The following is a 23,524-nucleotide window of genomic DNA, read 5'->3' as shown; positions in this document are numbered from 1 at the left end:
CCGAGAGGCCTTTCTCACATTGCCTGTTAAAGCACTGCAAACACACATATTACCTTCTTACTAAACAGTTGAGATTAATTGTTCCTACTCAGAAGACCTAAGGACTACTAGATTGAAATTTTGGAGTAGGAAAAATATGAAACACTATATATATATATATATATATATAATTCTTGGGTGTGCATGTTTATATATATTTATGTCTAAATATATACAGATATAAGTGTGTACATGTATTTATAGAAAATTCAAAGTATTCATTTAAACAGCCCAGCTGAACTGAGTTTCAAAGGTTCTTAACACAGAAGAATGAACCATGCAGATGACTGACTGCACCCACATGTGCACATGCTCATATGTGCAGTCTCTGTGGTCACGCAGATGCCCATAGGATCCTTTTTATCCAGAATTCCCACAAATTGTGTACAATAATATGGATTTGGCTTCAGAAGACTCACTATGTACGTTTTAAAGATAAACAGATACATAATCAGGTACAAATATATACTGGCAAAATAGAAAAAGAAGACTGATTCTTAATTAAAGGTTAGGATACGTAAAGAGCCAAAGAGTACTCCGGCTTATTCTAAAAATAGGAGAGAATTTACTTGTTTGCCTATTTCTTTTCCAGAAGCCAAGCCATACGTTTAGGGGAAAGGCTACACAGATTTCAGAGATTTAATTTTCCACAAGCAGAGGCCATAAATTAAAATACAGCAATCCAATCCCATTAATAGTGCAAGAAAAACCTAAGTGGTTGCTTTGGTCTTTGCTTTCACAAACTTGTGTCAAGCTCAGTGACTTCAAAGAGATTTCCATTTCATTTCTACAAATGAGGAGAACAGACAGACAGAGAGCCTCTGCCATCCCCTGATGCCTGAAGAAAACAGAAGAAAAACATGCCTGTATCTCATTCGCCTAATGATTTGAGCTGCAAAAGGAATCCTGTGGTCGGCAGACGACCCTCAGGGCAAGGGCTTGAGGTCTGTCACAGTGTATAAGGCTTCTCCAAACCCACTCCATTATCTTCATTATTGTATACCAAGAATAAAAGGGGGCTGACTCCTCTTCTGAAGTTCAAGTTAGAAAGGACAGAATGTTTCATGTAAAATAACATTGTGTGACTTCAGTAATAGGTTTATGCCTTTGGGGGCCTAATACTAAAGCTGCATATAAGGATTTTCCACAGAATTTGAGAGAATAAAAATGAGCACTGTATTAGTAATGAGTAAAATTCCACAAGTTTTAGATTCCCTGAAACACTCCGTGTCTCTGTGTCAGCATGACTCATTGTCAATCACATACTTTCATACAGCAAGGGTAAAAAGGCAAGTTTAGAGGTGGGGAAAAAAAAAAAAGAGCATGGAGCTTTAGAGCTAAGTATAAACCCCTATGAAAATAAAACAAAAAATAAAACCAAAACTCATACACATATCCAAGGAGGAAAGGGAAGTGACAGGCTTTGAGAAAGTAGGCAGCATGGTTTCCTGCAGGGCATATTAACCAAAGGCATATATACAACAAATCTACATGGAAATCACCATTTATATGAAGAGTGATGCTTCCCTTGTCAGCTCATGTGTGAGTACATGTATGTGTTTATATTATGCATACATACATGTGTGCATTTGTGCACTCTGAGCAGTAGTTTAGCAGCAATGTAAAAATCCTTGTCCTTTACTGACAAAATTTATTAATTTTTTATTTTTATTTTCTAACAAACATAATTTAAGAAAACCTCTGCTAGTATCAGTAAAGATTCTTAAAAACAGTCAAACCTGTTATCAGTATTTTGGAATATCTCACTCATCCTCAAAACCAGTTTCAGAAAAGAGAATTCCTTTCCCTAACTGATACAAGGATCGAGACCTAAAGTCGTCTACCCAGGCCTTCTCTCTTTTTCAGATTTTGAAGAAACAGGCCATTTGAAAGAATGCTTGAAAAGCACGTTTCCCACAGTAATTCAGAAGACAATTTCAAACAATAAAAAGAGAGCAAACACAGCCCATTGTACAAGTTAAATAATATATAAACTTTTGAGTACATAGAGAAATGGGAATCTAGCTCATATCTGGTCTTTGAAAGATTCACAGGAAATTGATTTAATTAAACCTCAACTACTGGTGCAAATGTTTCCCTTTCTTCCCAAAGGAAAATAAAGTATTATATTATTGTTGTTGACATAATACAGCAAAGCTTAACCAAGATTCTTGGTCTTCATCTTACAAAGCTCCACGAACTAGCAAGACTAAAAATTATTACTGAAATACACAGTGATCGCAAATTGCTGAATTGTTACCTACATGTACTATCAAAGATTCCCACTTGTAACATCTTATTCATGGGGAAATTCATTAATATGCTAATTACCTGACTAGCAACCAGTGATGACTGACAACTTTACTTTAGGACTACATGAAGAAGACATGACAATAATTTTCTGCTGGAGTTCAAACAGAGAGACATTGTGCTTGTATCAGTACATACCTCATGTAGGGAAAAAGACTCGTATTTGTGGAGGATCTCTAAGAACAGTCTTGCCATCTGCACCCAGAAATATATATTTTTTAATTAGCCACTCTAAAAACAATCATGTTGGCTGAAGGGAAGGGGGAGGGAGACTTGTCAAAATGATGTATTTGTCCCTCACCACCTTTCAATGCTCTTATGCAAGTCTAATTTTCTTCCTAGCCAGCTCACCTCTCTGGCCTCCTTTTGTTTCATGTCCCATTTCCCATTCTCTTCTAACTTCTGAACTTTTGTTAGTTCGCTTTTAAGGAGAAAGGGAAAAAAAGCTCAACTCTTTCCTATTCATTTTTTCCTGGATGGGGAGTAAGCAGATACGTGAATATGGCACCCTCATAATGATTTAACTAGGGCTTAATGAAATTTTCATCACAACCTGCTGTTCAATTTAATGGCCTTTGAAAGACAATAGAACAATGGCTAGAGGGAAGAAAAGATTTTTTGTTGCATGCATTTGCAAAGCCCAACATTCAGTTGCTCCCCCTCCTCTCTCTCCCAATCTCTTCACAAAGCTGTAGATCTTTTGTTTGTACTGTATATTTTCATTTTAGTGGAGCTGAGATAATGCACAAGCTCTGTAACCATTCTCATGTCTATCTGTGGCCTTTCCCTAATGGAGCTTGTGAAACCTCATACTCAACAGAGTATTTATACATTGCCCAGAACCCCCTGTTCTTTCCTCTCTCTCTCAGATAAAAGCCTGGTCTCCTTCCCCCCCCACCCCAAAGTCTTTTCCATCCAAAGGTACAAGGTATGTTATGGCACTGACTATTAAGTCAATGTAAATGCAAAAGAAACAATATAAGTAACATTCCAAAAAATGCTTCGACAAAGAATTTGTTTCCCAGCAGACCCTGTGCTCCAGTCAAGAAAAGACTCATTTACAATCCTGTCATGCTTGTGTACGTGACAATGTGCTTGTGTTTGCATCCATATTTTCATTCCAGTATTCAGGTTGTCCTAAAATTTTCTTGTAGGTACTGTCAATTCATACTTCCACACTGAGGGGAGCTCTGAGGGCCATGCTTTTTAACATTTGAAATACATTTTCACAACAGGATAGGTGAGTGTAAATGAAAATAAGAGTCTTGTTACTGTGCACTAGGGAGGAAGGCTTGCTATGTTCTCACAACTGCCTCACAGCGCCCCAAAAATCTGGAAAGCGTGCTAGATACCTATGGAGAATGTAGTGAGAACTTCATCTTCCAGTCAGGGCTTTGACTCTGCCCCAAAAAAGCAAAAAATTAAAATCTTGCTTAAAGGAAAGTTGCTCTGTGGCTTCTCAGAGGTGAGATGGTTGGTCTAAGTCTCAGTCTCCAGAGCACAAGTGGCATCATCACCGACTGGACATACAGTCTCAAGAAGAAACCAGTTCTCCAGAAATTATTACCAACATGCCAAGGCTGAAACTTGCTGGCCAGACATAATGCAGAGAAAGGCTGTACTGTGTTTGTATAGCACCTGCACTATAGATAAATAGAGGATGATTTGTTCCACACAAAAGCATTCGTGAATTCCCAGTTTAACTTCTTACCTTTCAAATAATGACATGCCCACTAGATAATTTCACAAAAAACCACTGACACTCCTGATAACACTGCTTTTAGTTCTAGAAATGGGGGAGAGGGGAGCAGTGGAGTAAAAGCCCCCAGGCACTTCAAATTGGTTCACTGCACCCAAGTTGAGGAGCTGTGTCTATTGCAACTGTGACAAAAAGACCACTAGATTCTAATTTGGGAAAAGCTAAAAATGTTAGCTATGATGGGACATTGCTGAAATTTATCTCTAACGTAGACAAGAACTATGAGTTTTTTACTTCAATTTTGCTAGCAAGGAAAAGCAAACAGAGCAGAAAATTGGAAGATTAAAAAGTATACATATCCAAAGGAATCTGGAGAAAAGAAAAGAAAACAGAAAATTTTGGCCAGTTTCCCAGGCCTTACCTTCTGGCTCGTTTTTGATGAGCTCTTCCATTTTTCTTTGCTTAAGGGTGTCTACAACATCCGCTAGGCTCCCTTTGCGCCTTTCCGGGGTTCCCAGGGCTGTGCTGGACAATGATTCTCCACTCTGACGCCCACCTTCTTCTGCCTTCAAGGGTGAGGTAGATGAGTTGTGCGGGGCAAATGAAGACATCACTTTATTGCCATCAACTTCCTGAAAGGGGAGAAAAACAAGATGAAATATTTCTTTCTTTTCTTAAAGAAGAAGAAAAAAAAAACAAAGACGGAAAGAAAGAAAGAAAGAACAATCCTTTGTGCTTTGAATGCATTGCTGTTTGTTCTTCTGTTGAAACCTTTAAAAAGGCATGCAATGCTTCAAAAACACCCAGAACAAAGCCTTCCCATAAAGCATAAACCAAGATTACAGGCTGGAGTGAACAAAGATCAGCTTGCAAGAGAGAAACATAAAATACAGTTTTTCCCTAATTGAGAAGTGTTGTACTCATAGGTCTCCTAATAACAATGGTATTGATTACCTTTAATTGTTTGTTCTTTTACAGCTTTCCTTCTAAAAAAAAACCTTCAATTTTTACAAGGACCATTAATTTCCTGACTTTATAAAGTACTTAATGCCTTGATGGCTAGTTGTTGTAAGAAATAAAATAGTAACCAAATACTAAATGCCCTTCGCCATATGATTTATTTTAAATCACAGTTCAAGCAGTTTTCCCCATCTATAAAGGATGAAGCAATTTCTTTCTGCTTTCTAATTCTCTTTCTATTCTCCTCTTCTGCCTCAAACCTTCATTTCTCATAGAGACAGTATTTTTCACAAAGGTGGTCCTAATGACTTTCGCTGGCAGCACAATGGCAAAACTCTGTGACTTCCCGGAACATACACACAACCCTCCTCACGTGAGAGTCCACAGAGGTCTACTCATTAATTTTAATGGAAAGCAAAACTGGGTCCAGCATCTTCAAACTTGCCTTCATTAACGTGAGAGCCTTCTAATCCACGCCTCCTCCAACATAAAACAATGTTCTCTGCACATATTCCTTTTCCTTTTATGTCTCTGTTATACTTTACCCTTCTTACACATCTCTCAAACCCATTTCTTCCTCTGCTAACATATGCCATATCTACCTGCAGAACTTAGGTCAATGTCTCCAAACATAGCTTGCTGCAGAGTACATACACTGCATAAAACATAATGCTATAAATGTGTATAGTTTTTACTTTGATCTGATTTTCCAGGTATTTTTTTCACTATTTTATTTCCTTACATTTTTGTACTCCAGATGTTCAAGGAATATTATTTCTAAAAAAGCCACTGGATCATCTTGTGAGCTGAGTTACAGACTTGGCCGAAAAAGTCGTAATAATTTTTAAATTGTTTTCATTTTATAGGGTATGAAAGTGATATAAATATATATATACATGCACACAGTTTTTAGTGATTCGTATAATAATAATTTTTTTCTGAGCAATTTTTTATGTCTCTGTTCTAATAAACCACAGTATTTCAGGAGAAAAAAGTATATTTTTGTAAATAGAACATAAATTGCTAAAAACTATCTCAATAAAATCTGAATAAAGCTACACGGGAGATACACAATAGAGAATATATTTGTTTTCACAGACCGCTTTGTTGTGGCAAAAAGATTACCTTTGCTTAAGAAAACTTTTAATGCAAATAGTTTTGAGCAGCTTGAATGTGTTATACTAGTGAATAAATTCCCTAAGAGAATCGGATTTAACTGAGATTACAATCTGGGCCATCATATGCCCCAAAAGCCAAACCCAGTGCTGTTAATGAGAGACTTTCTACTGACGTCAATGAGCTTTTGACCAAGCCCTAAAAAATTTTCCAACTCTAGTCAACAGAAATGCTCCTTTTTTTCCTTTTTTTTTTCTTGCAGCTCCCTCCATTTTTATTTTGCACACGGAAAATTACAAGTTCCTGACACCGGACTTCAAAAATTAATTGAAGCCAAATGCAATTTTTTTTCCCATATATATAGATCTGAATAAACTGGTTTTTAACACCAATTTAGACAAGGCAAATAGTTAACTTCAGCATCAGTTCAGATTTTATCTAAGATTCAAACCTATTATCACCAAGTGGCAATTTTTTTCCTACACACAAGGCCAAAAGAGGAAGTATCTTGAAAGCTGCTTTCTTATTCATGCTTTGAATCAGAGAAGCCAAATATCATCATTAGTTACAGTTCTTAAATCTACTTGTACTATCAATTATATACAGGAACAGTGCTGTTCCTCATTTTACCAGGAACTAGTTTCTTGTTTTAATCCAAAGCATGCCCCAAAGACATTCACTCGTGTTTCTGCATGTCACACACTGGTCACAGACACAAAGTACTTGTAACAGCTGCCTAAACCTCAGGTGTCATCACTGCTGTTTTCATGTACAATTTAGGTGCATGTAAGTGGGTTTTTTTATGTACAAACATATTCTGTGTATACAACCAGTTTGTTATAAGAGAAGCAGCATAAGAACACAATATTATGTAAAGCAGCATCAGATGATTTTCAAAATCACAAATTGCTTGGCTTTCAAAATGGAACTCACAAGTATTTTCAAAACTACTAAAATTTCTCTGCCTCACTTTCTGGGGAAAAGGAATTGTGAGGGGGAGAGGTCAAGGCAGTTGTCTGTGGGCAAAGCATCATGAAAGGACTTCTGGATGCTCAATTTCTAATTTTTCCAAATGTTCAGTGAAACCATGGTAAAAGTAACTTTTGTTTCTGCATTTTGGTTTCCTATCTGTAAAACAGGCACAAAAGAAGTAATTTCTTATATTGCAAAGGTTTTGGAATGATAAACTCATTAATAACAGAGACACCCTCCTACCACAATGTTGGCTAAAAGCCTTTATATAGTACCACAGTTAAAAAGACTTCACAGCTGAACTAAAAAAGGAAAGGGAAGTGTTCTACACAGATTTTTTTAAAAGGTAAATTATATACTAAAATGCACAACTAAGTAATCATCCCCAAAATAAAAATGTTTCCTTTGACTGCTCTCGTTAGGTGTGCATGTATGCAGTGTTTGCACATCACATACGTGAGCTATTTATACACTTGTAGGGTTTAAGATACACTCCACTTAATCAAAACACATATACAGTAGGGGAACAGCTGCAATCACATCTCAGTGGGCTAAATTACAGTACACCAGTGAATTATTCATTCAAAAAGATCTGTAGCAATCACACATTCATTGCGTGATTTGCAATCTAAGAGGGATCCTCTCCTTTCCATACCAGCGGATGAGCGCACACATCAGCTTCTGCTGTGGATGACAGTTCAACATGTATCCTCTAGCACACCAGCTCGAGAATCTGTCTTCCCCACTTGTCCATGATCTTTTTATTCTGTCATTCACAACAACAACCTGAAAACGTGCAACTGTTATCTTGGCTTTCGCTTTACATCCCTCTGTTTGATTTTGCTCTTTCTTGTGCCATTACTGGAGAAAGTGGGTCTGGATTTTTACTTCTAGCACGTAGAAAGAAAGCGTCCTTCCACATAAAACCTGCTTGTGTCAATGGTTGTATAAAGCTAAAAAACTTCTTGTAAAGAAAATCCTCTGATACCGCATATGAGAGCTTAACTAGCCCCTTGAAAACACTCAGAGAAATCCTTAATGGCAAGAAAGATATGTCAGCAACAGTTTAAAATTAATCCCCTGAGAAGGAAGTTCCCTCCCAACAAGCGAGATTTAGCAGGTTCCTTTTCTAAAAGGACAAATCGACATGACGTTTTTTCAGTTTAACTGAGAGAAAAGCAACAACACTGTAAGGAGGGGTATTAAAGAACATAAATATCTACTAATGACATTTTAAAACTAAATCCACACACAAGATCTATCAGCCACCAAAACAGTGGAAAACCACGCTTTTACTGTAAAACAGTCTCTCTCAGCTGCGTAACCATTTCACCTGTTCAAGTTTGATTACATTCCAGCCTCTGGCACTGTTAATCCTGGTAACAGTTTTATGCAGTTAGCAGCTGCTTGGTGGACGGGGCTCTATTGTTCATTTGCATTGCGAATTGCTCTGCTAATGTGTGCTGGCACAACATTTCCTCCAACTCTGAGCTGGGATTGTACTCACCAACACCTGATGCTGCTGCTTCTTGCTTTTCCCACTTCGGAAAGGCAGACAAGGACCTTACACAGATCGTGCTGGAGCAAACACTCTAGGCCCTTCTTCCCCCCAGCATCAACAGCAACAAAAAAAGGGACTGGCCCTCGTTTCTTGTCTTCTGCTTCTGTTCCAAGCTAGAATCCACAGGAAGATTCATTCATTTACAAGAAAGTTGCCTAGATATTGCCAAACAGCTTTCCACCTATGGAGGAAATACCTCTTCCAAGGTTTAATGATAAAACAGGCTTCTGCCCTTTCAGGATGAGGTCAATAATCTTCCTTTGTTAATCTTGGGCAAGCTTTACTTAATCTAGCCCCCTTGTCACCTTTGTGATTGACAGGAAAAGTCGTGTCACTGGACAATGGACTTATCCTCACTGAGCAATATCTTTTTTGAAGATTACACAATGTTACCCTTGCTCTCATAAAAAGTGCAAACATTTTGCTGTTAAAAGAAACTGTTCATTCCAACTGTATCTTTCAAATTGTCTCTTTCTGTTTCCAGGGTCCAAGCGAGGCCTGTTTCAGTTCTACGGAGGGACAGTGACAGGCTTAATGAAAAGAAACAGGTTGTACTTGGTGAGATTTTCAAAGTATCTCTTAGTGCTCTAAATAGATCTCATCTTCTCCTTCTTCATCTAGAGATGCACATTATTTCTGTCTGCAATTAAACTCAGACAGGAAACCCTTCCATGACATTAAAATTTTGTCCCAAACCAACCAAGAATCGAAGCAGAAGAAAACTCAAAACTAAGTCTGAAACTGTTAATTACCACCATATGGTATGAAAGGAGGTTGCATCTGCAGGGGGAAAAAAAAATAAAAAAAAATATCATGAGAATCTTCTGGGTTTGCAGCCAAAAACACCTGGAATAAAATACTTGTGTCTTTAAAACAAGCGCTGATATTGTCTGATTTTAAGAAGCCTGTGATCCTAAAAGCAACCTAACAGGTTCTTTTTTTCAAAGCTGGAATTTTGCCCATACTTCGTTCTTTTAGAATGTGTAAAGAAGACACAAGGGTAATATTTTTTTCTCTGCTTTCTACATTAGACATGTAGGCCTATCTATTTTATAGTCTCCATAGTGACCAGGAAGCTAATAACAGTATGACATAAGAGACAATCAGAAAACAGAATACTTCACACTTCTGAAGACAAATTATTCTCAAGCAGTTTAGTACTGGTTCCTATTTATTTATTTTACCTAATAATATTTTAAGAAATTAATATCTATGTTTAAGATTCAACAGCATAGCTACTCCAAGTGAAAATCTGAAAGCTGTAAAAACAATCCCATTGCCCACAGGAGGCCCACCAGTAATTACGAGAAAACACAACTTGACATTTCCAGTATTTTTTAAGGTTTAAAAGAAACAAAACAGACACATAATATTCACAAAGCAAGACTGATCTTTTATTTTTTCTTAACCTTCCATCTACGATCTTTGCCTTAATTAATGTAATTAACTTACTTTAGGAGCATAAGTGCCATCAGCTTTCAAGGGGAATCATATTTTCAAATCACTTAAGTGATTTGGAAAACTCTCTCTTCCTACATTCTATGTCATGGGGGCTGCAGGGCAGATATTACCACTAACCTGTGTGGTTTATGGTGGCTGTCAACCTGGTACCTTCAGGAAGATGAAATACATATCCCATAAGGCTTCCCAGTGGACACAGTTCTTCTTACATGTTAAAATCTCTTTGCATCTATCTTATATTTAAACAGGTCTTTCGTCTATAGGTTTCCCTCACGTTGTTCATAAGTGGTAGACAGGATCCCAGGGAGATTTAAAAGAAACAGTGGAGGATACAGTGAGCAAAAGAGAGACTTTACAGAAGGGCACAGAAGAGGAGAAAAGGTGGAAGAGGATAAATATATCGCTACGAAGAAACGACAAGGACACATAATCCAAGGAGGGATAAAAGCGACAAAGTGTGTCACGTAAACAAACCCAAAAAGATGTACATACACAGGCTATGGTTCTGCAACTAAATCCATGCAAACCAACAGCTATCCTCATTCAGATTATTTTTTTTCCTAGGACTGTGGTTTTAATGATGGTAAGGAAACTAAATGCAATGGAGAGTGAAGAAGTCAGTGAATGCGTCAGAAGAGTCAGCTGAAGAGGTCATCGTGGCAGAGAAGTAAGAATTTTACCTGAATTGGGTGAACTAAACACAGTGAACAGAGATGCACATTTTTTTCTTGTTACTGTGACCATGCTGCAGTCAAGCAAAATACACTGAAGACAAATACTGGTTTGGCTTTGCTGAGATGATGTATTTTGGAACTCCATGATCCGTATTTTGGAAGTATTTCCAATTATTAGATTTATAGAATCCTGATGACATCTGGTTCCCCCTCTAAAATGTTAATACTTTGCTTGGTAATGGAATTTTATTTATTTTTGTAATCACTAATAACTCTTGTCCTTCAGGTTGTATTTTTTTTTGACATCAAGTACTGTGTCTAATTAATGACCTCTTTTTGATGAAGCAAAAGGTACACTAGCAGAGGTTTCAGTGGGAAGACTCACAGGTCTTTCCAGTGTTTGACATCTATCAACCTGACTGAAAATGGTTAGAAGCTCAAAAAAACCAACTATCTGCCATATGAACTCTGCTACATCAGACACTTTCTTCTACCTTTTTCCTCCATATGTAAAACTGAGACAATAATAAATATTTCCTGCTGCTTAGGGCATTTTATATAATTGATGTAAAAAGCCTAGAGATTACTGGACAAAAGCCTCATAGCGGTTTTATTTTCATTTTTATTGATGCAATAAATACCCAGCCCTTATATTACTCTTACATTACTCCGTGGGGAACCACAGCCCAACCACCTGAAACCGGAAATTGGGAACTCTCTCATATATCAAGCGCCACCCCACAATATCTGACAGTAACACTGAAATGTACTTTGATTTTTTCCAAATACCACGATACTCTGCTGACTCTGTGCACTGCTGACACAACTGCACGAGCGAGAGAAAGCTTCAAACGTTTCCAAGGTTTGGAGATGAACCGCCAAGAAACTGTTCAGCTGCATTCACATAAAAGGAATAATCCATTTTGCACTGTTTCCTAACTTTATCCTGAGATTTACAGAGCATAGGCGCAGATCCTTCAAGGAGTTAAAGTATCTAGAGATATAAGGAGGTGTCTAGAGGGATTGTTGAAAATGCACAATAGTATATATTCGTTTAATTCCCGCTGACTTCATTTCAGGTCCCTGAAAATAAAGAGTTGGAACCAGCACATTGTGACTGGTTGACCCTCTGAGCTTCTTCAACAGACCATTATCAGATATCTACAGTACAGAGCACAATCTGATAACCAATGCTTTAAGACAAACATTTCTCCTCTGGCTGTTCTGCATTCCAGCCCATCCCCAAACATCCAGCACAAGTTTAGTACTTCTTACTGCTTATCCCACCATTTCTGCATGATTTATTACAAATCAAAGAATTATATGCAAACTGTGGATCTGTTTGTAGTAAAAAACATATGAGAAACTGTTGTGAGTGAAATTTTAGAACCTTTTTATTACTGAATGTCAAACAGGGATTTTTTTTTTTTTAAATTTTCTTCTGCACCACAGATTTTGGTTTCTTATTTTGCCCACCTGTTTGTCCCATTTCTTGCAATGAGGTGTTCCCCCACATATAAAAGTAATTTGCAAATCCTATATTAAATATAGTAAAATAGTAACAACTGCTTTGTAATAGGTAAATGGGGTTAGCAACATAGTTCCTGACACCCACACTCAGACCAGATCTCTCCTACTGCTTCTTTCTCCAGCCAAACTCATTTTAAGAAAATAACGCAATATAGGATTACATCTATTTGCTCTCCAAACACTTAACAAACAAAACTGGCATTCTGAGAACTCCTAATATGTTAGCTATAACCTGCAAAAACAAAGAACATGTTGTACTATAACAGCCTTGTTATCTTCATGCTAGTAATCTTCATGCTTAAAAATAATAAATAAAGCTCTGCAAAAGCACTTTTAAGACTTTTATGAGCTCTTCCCTGAGGGACTAAAGATCACCCTTAAGACCTTGCTAAACAAAAAATAAGACTGCTTATCAAAACAGCTTGGTAGAGTCTTCAGCATACATTAAATCCTTCTAATAGTTTGGAAATAGCGCAGTATAAAACGATTATCTTTGTAAAAATACAAGCTTACTAACCACATACAACAACTCTGGTTTTGTGAGTGTAAGAAAACCTATGCTGAGTGTCAAAAACAGTTTGATCACCAGCTTTCTTACTATGAAACAAACCCATTGTCTGTGCTAATTCCTTGAGAGAAGGGGAGAGGACCATCTGAACAGAATTCAGTGATATGACAGAAGGAATGCCATAGGCCAGCAATGGCTCCAGGACTGTTCCCAGCTTCCTAGCTTTCCTATTTTGACTCACCACAGTTTTCAGATGGAAAGGGATGTCAGATCACTTAGTCTTTTCTCTGGTAGCATAGATATATTTCACCTCATTCCTCTGGCTGAGTGGCTGAGAGCAGAGTGAAGACAATATAATTTGGTTAAAACTGCCTCCTCAGTGTTGAAGCTTATTTGAAGGATCTGGGTCTGGAGAGAAACCACCCTCCAAAAACTGGGGAACAAAAGAAAAGAGAACATCCTACGCCCACAAAGGCCCATGTTCATGCTAAGGCAGAGTGATTCTTCCAAGTGCCAGAAGCAGCTTTGCAACAAAACAGCACACCCTGTTGTGCCCACACATCTGATGTGGTCCCACTTGTTCGATCTGGGTTAGCAAAATGTCTCAGACAGAGGTTTCCCATTGCCCCTATGAATATTCTACACAGTAAAAAACACCAAACCTTCACTGCTCTGAAACACTGCCTCATATTCACTTCCTTTCAACTCAAAACTCTTCTTATACAGCTGCTTCTTCCAGCACTCTGGACTGTTCTTCATCTATCTTAGAGTTTGTACTATCCATGTCATTTTTTTTGACAGTTAGCATATATTTACTTTGTTATTACTGGCCATATTTAGCCGTTTACTCTTTCAGTTTTCCCTCAGAAATCAGCTCCAACAACTCTTTAATCATTTGCTGCTTACATCTGAAATCCCTCCAATTCTCTGACTTCTCTAATGTGGCCAGAACTGAACACATTATTTCACATACAACTTTAGCAGAGCTATGAAGAGAAGGACAATTATGTTGTTACTGCCTTTTCTGCTGCCTTGCTACAAGACAAGCTATTACCTAATTTGTTTTCAGACACCGAAGTATTTTTCAGCATTACCGTTTTCCAAGTGCCTCACTCCCATCAACGATCTGGATTTTTGCTGGATTTTGGATTACTTGATCCAGCTGTATCAATTTGTAATCTCGCTTCTTTTGGTATTGTGGTTTTATTCTCCCTGGACCACCAGTGGCAACTTCAATGTGTGTACTGTAATTCACGTGTTCAAACTTCTATAACAATGTGTTTATTTCTCCATATTTCTAAAATGTTGCTACAGGTGCTGCTGTCCTATGGATCCTGTATCAAGAAGTAGACAGCTTACAGTAGGCAAAGGACTACTGTAACCATATTCCTTTCAGTCCCCATTTTTTTCCAGCCACTTCAGAAGAGTGGAAGAGACAGATGTTGCTATGGGAGGCTTTGACAGGCCAGGTTACACAAAAAGGTACAAGAAGGAAGTAGACCTGTGCAGAGTATATTGCCCTAGGAATTCCTTTCTAATTTCTACTGAACGAATTCCTCTGCCATTTTGGAGTTTCAGAAAAGGTACCCATCTTTTTCTGACACTCAGTATATCTGCCTCTTTCTACAAGCTGAATAAAATCATACTGTACCAAATCATTCTGCCCTCCTCTAAACAACTTAATGCATTACTCTTTTTTTTTTTTTTAATAGTTACTTTACTTGGAAGAATCAAATGAGATGCACAAAAGACTGTATGAAGGAAGCACTACTCAATGCATGCATACTTCTGGACTGAAATCCACGCAACTTCCAACAATCAACTCTTTGGGAATTACATGTTCTTTATATTTTTTAAGATCTTAGCCCACACTTGTAATATCAGGAATCTTGCACATACCCTACATGAAGGAGGGCCATAAAGTTGATAAGGGGACTAGAGCTCCTCCCCTGTGAAGACAGGCTGAGGGATTTGGGGCTGTTCAGCCTGGACAAGAGAAGGTTGTGTGGACACCTCACAGCCCCTTCTAGCATCTGAAGGGGCTCTTCATCAGGAGCTGTAGTGACAGGACAAAGAGTAATCACTTCAAACTGAAAGAAAATTTAGCTCAGATATACAGAAGAAATTCTTTACTGTGAGGGTGCTGAGGCAGTGGAATGTGTCACCCAGAGAAGTTGTGGTTGCCCCATCCCTGGCAGTGTTCAAGGCCAGGTTGGATGGGGCTTTGAGCAACCTGGTCTAGTGGAAGGTGTCCCTGCCCAAGGCAGGGAGTCAGAAATGGATGATCTTTAAGGTCCCTTCCAACCCAAATCATTTTATGAGTCTTTGAAGAGTAGGTGTGTGACAAAATCCACTACGCTTTTAAAATAATCATGTTCTGCTTACACATTGTATACCTTTCACAAGCTTTCTCATTTCACATCTGTTTATCTACTTTTACCTTGTATTTGTTCTTCTTCTTATCAAAAGATTACAACTAGACTTACAGGATGATAACTATCAAAATAATCTTTGCCTATACAGAGATTAGGATCACACTATTTTTTTTTCCTGAAAGCAATCTTCTGAAATCTTCAAGAAGGGCCAGAAAACATAACTTTATGAAAACAGAATAGCTACATAAGAAATAGCCCCAGTGCCTCCACTGGAGTTTACTGCAGCATAAGATGCCACATTTGGAATACAAATTTAAAAAAAGAATAATTCTCTTGGTTCGAAATGTTTGTCTCATATATTTTTGTAATGCTTTTATCCAAGTTCTCTATTCTTTTACTTGCTTTTTACAGACCTTACCAATTACTTTGCCTGCTACTTACTCTCTTACACTTCTTAAGTAATGGCTACATAAACAATAATTCATAGGATTTTTCCAATCAATAACTGGTTTAACCCTTTTTAAGAGTTATTAAAAGACCTGTTTTCCCTCCAAAATTCATTTCACCTGTTCTTTTCATGTCTTTTATAACTTGATTTTCTTCCTATAAACAACTGTTCCACAACTTTAGTGAAACAGAATTCGGAATTCTGGTGTAAACAAAGTGGTTCTCAACTCTGGAGGAAAGACTGCACGGAAAATAAAAAGAAATATATATATATTCTGAGTTTGTAAACACATTCAAAGAAAGTCAGTTCCACAGAACATGTTTACAGAGTAGGAATGGAACTTATTTGGATCTTATGCACTTCAGAGGATGGTGTTTGATCAGATAATGCCAAATATATCAAGACAATTAATAAAAATTAGTAAGACAAAAGTCAATCCACGTAACACTGATACATAAATATATGTTAGAGCAACTCAAAATTTTGTTTAACTAATTCCCACAAAATAAATTTGTGGTATTGCATATAGGGAAAGCCAGGAAATGACGTGAGCTGACTTGCTTGGGTTCCAAAGCACAGTAAAGGCAGAGCAAGGGTTACCAAGGGTTACCAAGCATCCAAGGGTTACCAAGAACCAATATTCTGTTTGCTCTTCTCAGTCTTAGTTACCTCAAATGGTAACATTATGTTCTGCTCTGGGGAGCAGCATGATGTCATTTTATCATTTAAGTCCCATTCTAAAGCTCATTCAAACAGCGATTAAACAAGTTTTAAAATGCACATAGACCCTGCACACAGGAGCCAGCTTAGACTGTGTCTGAGTGATGCAAAAAAACCCAGTAAATTCTAATTTATGACAGATTCACAGTTGCTCTCACTCTGCAGATAGTTATTCTTTCTTCTGTTCCTGGAAACTTCAGTCAGTAGCATACACTGCCTACTATGAAGAGACCTTTGTGATAAGATGATATCAAGGGATGTTGTGACACTCCTGATTAAGAATTACACAGTAAGCAAACCGTACAGAAATGCTAATTTTCCTCCCCTTTCTCATCACTTACCTAAATTATTCTGAGTAATACAAATGATCTTTATTAGCTTTAAGGCGGTTCATTCTCTCATTCTCTTATGCCATTTTGTTAAAGAAATCATATTCCTGTGGCTGATTAGGTGCATTATATATTTCAACAATTAAATTTGCGCACTGTTTTATATCATGTTCACAAATAGACAAATCAAAAAACCTAAAGAACGTCAATTCTTTTACAGTCACAGCCAACTACCCACCATCAGCAGAGGAATGAATAACTTTTGCTGGAAATAGCCTTTCTTCTCCAAGCTCCTCTTTGAATCACTGATTTCTGAGTATTCCCTGTAGTTTTCAGTCATCATGAAGTGATGCTGAAAAACCCACAGAATTGCCCAACCCAAATAAGAAAGACACAATTTTCTCCACTTTGGCTGGAAAGAATGTGAGCCTACTTTATGATGAGGAAGTAATGGTTGACTAACAGAGCATGGTTTTACAAAATCTGTCTTTTTCTGACCTTAAGCTTACTAAAAGTGAGTCTCAGGATGTGATCCAACCAGGTATCACTGTGCCTACCAGCACTAAGCTGATGTACAGAAGGTTTCCAACAAAAAGTTCTCTGCAATCCATTCATTATACTTAGCAACATCAAACAGGGAAAAATAATTAAAAAGCTCCTATTGAGCACCTAAAGACCTTGAGCACAGACAGGGGGTGAACACAAAGACAGGGTATTTGGTTGTGAGAGTCACACTTTTTATATATGTATACTCATACACATTAAAAGAAATTACAGTACATTTTTAGCAGTTTTCTTATTTTCTTCCTCCCTTCTATTCCGGTCTATGACTGTCTACACTTACAGTGTGTGTATTTAAACATAATGAAAAGAGTTACATAAAATTTCTTGATTTAAGTTTTTTTTAATCTTCAGATGTACAAGTATGTGGAGATAATATATTTGAAAAATAAATTGCCTGGGTAGATTCAATTATGTGAAGTAAGAGTGAAAATCACATGCAAATGACATTATAAATGGGAACTATGCTGAGACCTTATTTGTATTGTACAAGGTACAAGCAGGTAAAAGTAAGACACTGGAGACTGGTCCCTCTGGAAAGGCATCCAATCTTCCTTGCAGCATCTTTGACAGTACTGGTGGTTGCACTTACACATTTATATAAAGCTTTTCTCAGTACATTTTGATATTACATCTCTGATATTCAAACACTACGTAGTGTCTTATAACTTAAGGTTCAAAGAAACTCTTGAAAATAGCAGGTCAAAAGAAGATGTTACAATGACACTATGCTGCCACTTGTAATACCCCTGACGGCTGACTGCTCTCCTGAGCAGTTAATGTAATACATCATACATTCCTGGCTATTAATATTAGCCATAGTTTTTAGTATGACTGTTTCATTTCTTTCATCAGTATCACATATTAATTGGGAAGCATGGCTGTGTCATTCACATTATGGTACTTTCTTCCTTCCATTATGGCCTTATGTCAAAGGAAAATTGAAAAAAATTGGAAGGAGCACACACATACTCTGCCAGCTGTTCCTGTCTTTAGACCATGTTTTACACCACCTTATCACGACATCAGTCTCCACTGATTATTTAGGAATCAGATCCATAAAATAAGGAAGTATTTACACTGTAAGTTCAAATTCATCTCTAGCCTATACAAAACAAGATACTGTTATTGTATAAGGGGCTGGTAATGTGGAAATGTTAGATGATATATAAATCACAGTTACCCAAATCAGTTAAAATCCCATCTTCAAAGGAGAAAACTCAGGATTAGGAAGGCCCGTAGAACAGAACAGCAATGCACAAGTTATATTTTCAGTGACTAAATAGAGAACTTCCGAGACTATCCAAAAAACACCATCTTTTTGTAAACATTTTTCCCTTTGGATATTAATTTTCAGCATGCATCTTCATATTTCAGCACACATTTGTTTTCTAAAGGAGCTGGCCAGAACACTGAATGAATAGCAAGAGTTTCAGAAGATCTCCTTGAGCAAATTGCATTTACCTCCACAAGTTATTTTCAGTGAAAAACAGGATCACTTTTTCAGAAGACTAAACTGTTCTGGAAATCTCACTTCCTGAACACATTCCATTTCAAGTCTTTGTGTCTATTAATTTTCATGCAGCTATTACTCAAATAAAAACTTTCTTCCTTGGAACACTCCTTGGAGTCTTAGTATCAGAGAGCTCAGCTTAGGCACATTGAACACTCAATAAAATATGACTAGAATCAGCTGTAAAAATTTCTCAAAACAACTAGTAGTTTAGGTTTTCCCCAACAGCTTAAATACTGATGAAAAGAAACACTCTTACAATATCCAGTAAAGATACTAAGGAAAAAAAAAAAAAGGAAAACGGACAGCCAACAAACACCTTTGGAAATTACTGACTGTTTTTATGACTGCAAGGCTCCATCAATTTGAGATTGGCACAGATTAGTAGAAGCTTACATGAAAGTATCTGTGTTCTGCTTCTGTAACAGGAGAACCTCCAACAACGTATGGGGATAAGCAGAACAGTGACTTTAAAATGTCACCTTAATTCAAAATATTTGTTCCTGATGTATTTTCTGACTCATGTCTATCTGCTTGCTTTATTGATTAATTTCTTTTATCTGCCCTTAGCACCAACAAGTCAATACAGCTAAAAAAGAAGGAACTGGACAGTGCTTTGCAGACATATTATCAACAAAATAGTCAGTTAAGTACCATTTGCAAAATGTTTATCAACTAGGGATGATGTGAAGCAAAAAAAGACACAGCTTTATTTTCAAACCCCAGGTTATGTTATAGCATTATAGGCAATTAATAAAAATATCATACTTTTATGCAACTAAATTTGACCCCAAAAGCCACAGTAAGACAGAAAACATAGGACCCTTTAATGTCATTTTTCCAGTCATTTATCTGACTATAACCACACTTTAAAGCGTTAAGGTCAGCTGGTCATGAAGCTTGAGCTACACTTCTGACTAGCATGCACCACATTTGACTTGAGAGTAAATAAGGGACTGACACTCCATTAACCTTCACAAGTACAATTATTTATCAAAACAGTTCAAAAGAGTACCCGACAGAGAACTGATAAATCTGGAAGCAAAAAAGGAAACTGTAACAGAACAAGCTGATCTTTTGCCAGTGATGAAGAGCCACTGCCCACCACAATTCCTGGGGCAAGTCCTCCAGTCAGTTTTAACACCACCATCCATTTTAAACTAACGTCCCTTAATTCACACCGGCTTTGACAAAATCTCAGAGCTTTATTTTTGTTCTTTTTTTTTTAATTCCATCTTCTTTCTTGGAAATAATATATGCTAATATCCTGTATTTACAGGAATCTTCAAAGACTTTCTTCAGAAACACACACAGAAAATTCAGAAGAGTTCTGACCTGTTTTGTCATATCTACTCTTTTGTGCTTTTAGTTACAGCACAAGGCCTGTTCACAATATTCCTGTTTGGTGAGCTGACTGTCATCTTCCTACCTCCACAGGACCTTTATTTCTTTTATTACAGGACCTATGGTGGTTTATAACCCTATGTGATCTTCAAATTTCGTTAATTCTGAAAAATTTCTATAATATCTTTATGTTGTGAAATTCCACCTGAATTCCTGACTGAAGCATGAGGTTGAGCAGCTGTCATCTGCCATCAATTACTTTGACTTTCTGACTGCAACAGCCCTCTGCACTTCCAAAGATGGGGGAGTTTCCTTGAAGTCTTATACCAGAAAGTGTCAGGAGGGAGAATGGAAGAAAATGGCTTCACCACACAAAGATTCATTCATGAGCAACTGGAAATTTCACCCATCATTGCCATCCTGCCTTGCATACTGGTTTCTCTTTGGCAGAAAAGCACACCCCTTGATTTCACTGTACCCTAGACTGATCTCCAGCCTCTCTGAGATGTATAGATGGAAAGAAAACAGTAACTATTCACCACTGGAGTTGCAGTTACCACAGCACAGTTCAAAAAAAAAAAAAAAAGGCAGTGGTATGCAGCAAATTAACTATCTTCCTAGTCTTTGCTCTCCCCTTCAGATCAGTACTTCACTACTTTGTAAAAATTAATTGAGTCCTATGAATACAAACAGCTCATTCAGCTACCTCATACCTTCTTTCTGGTAGTCACAAGGAAACATTCTCAAAATGTAAAAATCGAGAGACAAAGAAGAAAGAATCACTTTAAGGGGAAGAAGTTCTTACTCATCAAGTAGCCCAAAACACAATAAAAAACCCTGCTGACTGATATCAAGGTCAATTTCTACCAAGTGTCATCTAATAAAGTGGAAAGATTGACTTGATAACTCCTTTTTAACAGAGGATTTATTACATTCATAAAATACAGAAAAGTATAACCCTTATTGTATTAGTTACCTTATTTCAGCTTGTACAAACACTTTATTCCTTAAAGATAAAAAAAGGAAATGGATTTTGATTTTAAATCTGTTGCATACTTTATCCTGTACATATGAAAATAATTACGTTCAGAGGGCTGAGTACTTTTTAAATGTGACGCAGATAATTGATATCGTGAGGTCCATGTTTATTTTTTCCCACTGATTTCCAGATCAAATGCCTTAAACTGAAAAGACTTCCTTCCTGCCAGCTCCTTGTGTTGGAAACTCAATGTTTCTTCTTCCTTCTCCCTATAAGAAAGAGATTCTGTCATCAAGACTTCAAGACTGGCAATTCTTTGGCTATGCAGGAGGCACTATAATCCATTTTGCTATTCCACAGCTATGTAGTCAGAGCTCAGCAAAGCTAAGCAGCCCCAAAACTTGTCTTCTGACTAAGTAAAGTGGAGTGGTGGCACATGAAGCCTTCCTTCCATCAGAAAGGACTTAACTACAAGTTAATTGAACAAAATGAGACAGCACCATCTATGAAATGGTGACTGAGCTACCCAGAGTATGCATCGTCATTAATGGAAAGGCATCAGTTGTAATGCAGAAGACACAGCTGTTAAAATGTGAATGATTTCACTCTAAGTAGTTCCAGAGAAACAAAAAAACAGTAAAAAATTTTAGAAAGATACGAAGACAAGAATTCCATGCACCGAAAGAAAAGTCTGAGACGAGGGGATGCGACAGCACTCTTCAAATACAAAAAAATTGGCTGTAGAAAGGAGCACATATCCTTCTGCTGCAGTGGCCAGGACAAGAATTAGAGAGACAAAACTGACGCAGAAAAGATCACACAGTAGGAAAAACTTTCTAATGTTAGAGACAGAAATACCCTGGGACAGACAGACCAGTAAGTTCTAAGTCTCCATCACTGAGTAACTTCAAGAAGTTAGACTATTATCTGAAAGAAACGACATTTGTACAGCTGATCCCTGGATTGGAGCTGGGACTGGATGACCTCTCCTGATCCCTCTCAGCCCTACAGTTCCATGAAGGGCAGGGCTCACATACGGTGAGAAATAGATGGGCTCATTCAGTAGGGGCTCTATAGATCTGTAAGGGACTTACTCACTAAGCTGGATCAGGGTTTTTTAGTTGTGTTTTGCTTTGGATTTTTTTTTTTTTCAGATAAATCAATAGGCTTGGGCCATTTTCCAAAGATGTGATTTGCTAAGTTTCAAGCCAAACCTCTCAAGCTTTACTCATGAGATAAGTGCTAAACAATGAGCCAGATTCATCAAAGCTTTATAGACTTACTTAAAAGAAAAAGAAACTGATTCAGCCAACTCATTTCAAGCCAAATCAGGCAGTTGAAAATCTATTCTTGAGATTTGGAAAATCTGTCTTTTTTTAAAAATATTTTAAAAATATGTTTTGAGAGTCCCTCTTTTGCAGGGGCCTCAGGCAACTCTGTCGAGAATCTGTTTTTTCCCAGCCTGATTAGGAGTGGTGTATTCCTCATGTCTATAGGAGATAGTTGAAATATGTTTGTATATATACACCTACATATTTTTACATATATATTTACATATACAAATAACATAAGGATTCAAGAACTTGCTATCAAAGGTTTGGTAAATACAGCAGTGCATTTACTTTCAAACAGATTAATAATGAATTGGCTTCTTTACTTAAAGGAAAAAAAAAATCAATGGGAGCACTGGACACCAGCGTACTCTATTAATGCACATAGGTAAAAACAGTTCCCTGCTCTCAGGTTTACAAGGTTTACAAGCCTTAGGACATAAAATCTACAATACCTCTCAGCACTGACCCTTACAGTACTTCCGAGGGGTAGGTTAATTCCCATGTTTCTTCAGCTCTTGGCATCTCTACCAAGAAGGATAACAACTGAGCCAAACAAGCTAGCTTTTGTGTACACCCCACAAAAATCCTACTGGAAGCACCAAAGTGTTTGAAAAAAGGCATCAAATGTTTATTACTAGGAGAGGGGAGGACATACACCTGGTGTTGACTAACAGGATGGGTCATAGCGTTGATTAGGAAGAGGGGAAGGCCCTGCCTAGCCACTAGCATCCCACATCCTGACTTCTGAGCTGGAGAAAATCTGGGCTGAAAATACTGTGCTGGGAATGTGCAAATTTCTACAGAGAAGCACAGAAGAGGCCTCCATACTCTTCTTCCCCTACAACTTGTAAATTCACTAATAAATTCAATTTCAGTGGCTGAACACTGTTGACACTACAGTGATGGGCACAGACTTAGACTAAGGTGGCTGCCTCTCTAAGCCCAGTATCAAGCATTTACAGTAAATGTATAATGTAAAAGCAACGAGAAAACTTTCGAAACCTTGCCACATCTTCTTTTTTCTGTTTTGTTCTTTGCAAGGAAACTACTCCTTCCAAGAACATGGAAAGAGCATGTGACTTTGAACTGGG

The 23,524-nt window shown here is 37.5% G+C and overlaps 1 protein-coding gene across 10 annotated transcripts in view; it reads right to left on the bottom strand.

The window, feature by feature from the left end:
* The window catches only part of SOX5 (SRY-box transcription factor 5), a 335,957-nt gene that overhangs the window by 214,995 nt on the left and 97,438 nt on the right, over positions 1–23,524 (bottom strand). For all 10 annotated transcript variants that reach the window (XM_018080711.2, XM_018080707.2, XM_018080709.2 and 7 more), the window contains exon 3: positions 4,470–4,680. In XM_018080711.2, coding sequence (XP_017936200.1) covers positions 4,470–4,680 — 211 coding nt within the window. The remainder of the gene's footprint in view (positions 1–4,469; positions 4,681–23,524) is intronic.

Source organism: Manacus vitellinus, unplaced genomic scaffold (genome assembly GCF_001715985.3).
Source record: "Manacus vitellinus isolate BGI_N305 unplaced genomic scaffold, ASM171598v3 scaffold_5_pilon, whole genome shotgun sequence".
In the NCBI taxonomy this organism is placed as follows: Eukaryota; Metazoa; Chordata; class Aves; order Passeriformes; family Pipridae; genus Manacus; species Manacus vitellinus.
This window is presented reverse-complemented; position numbering and strand designations above follow the sequence as displayed.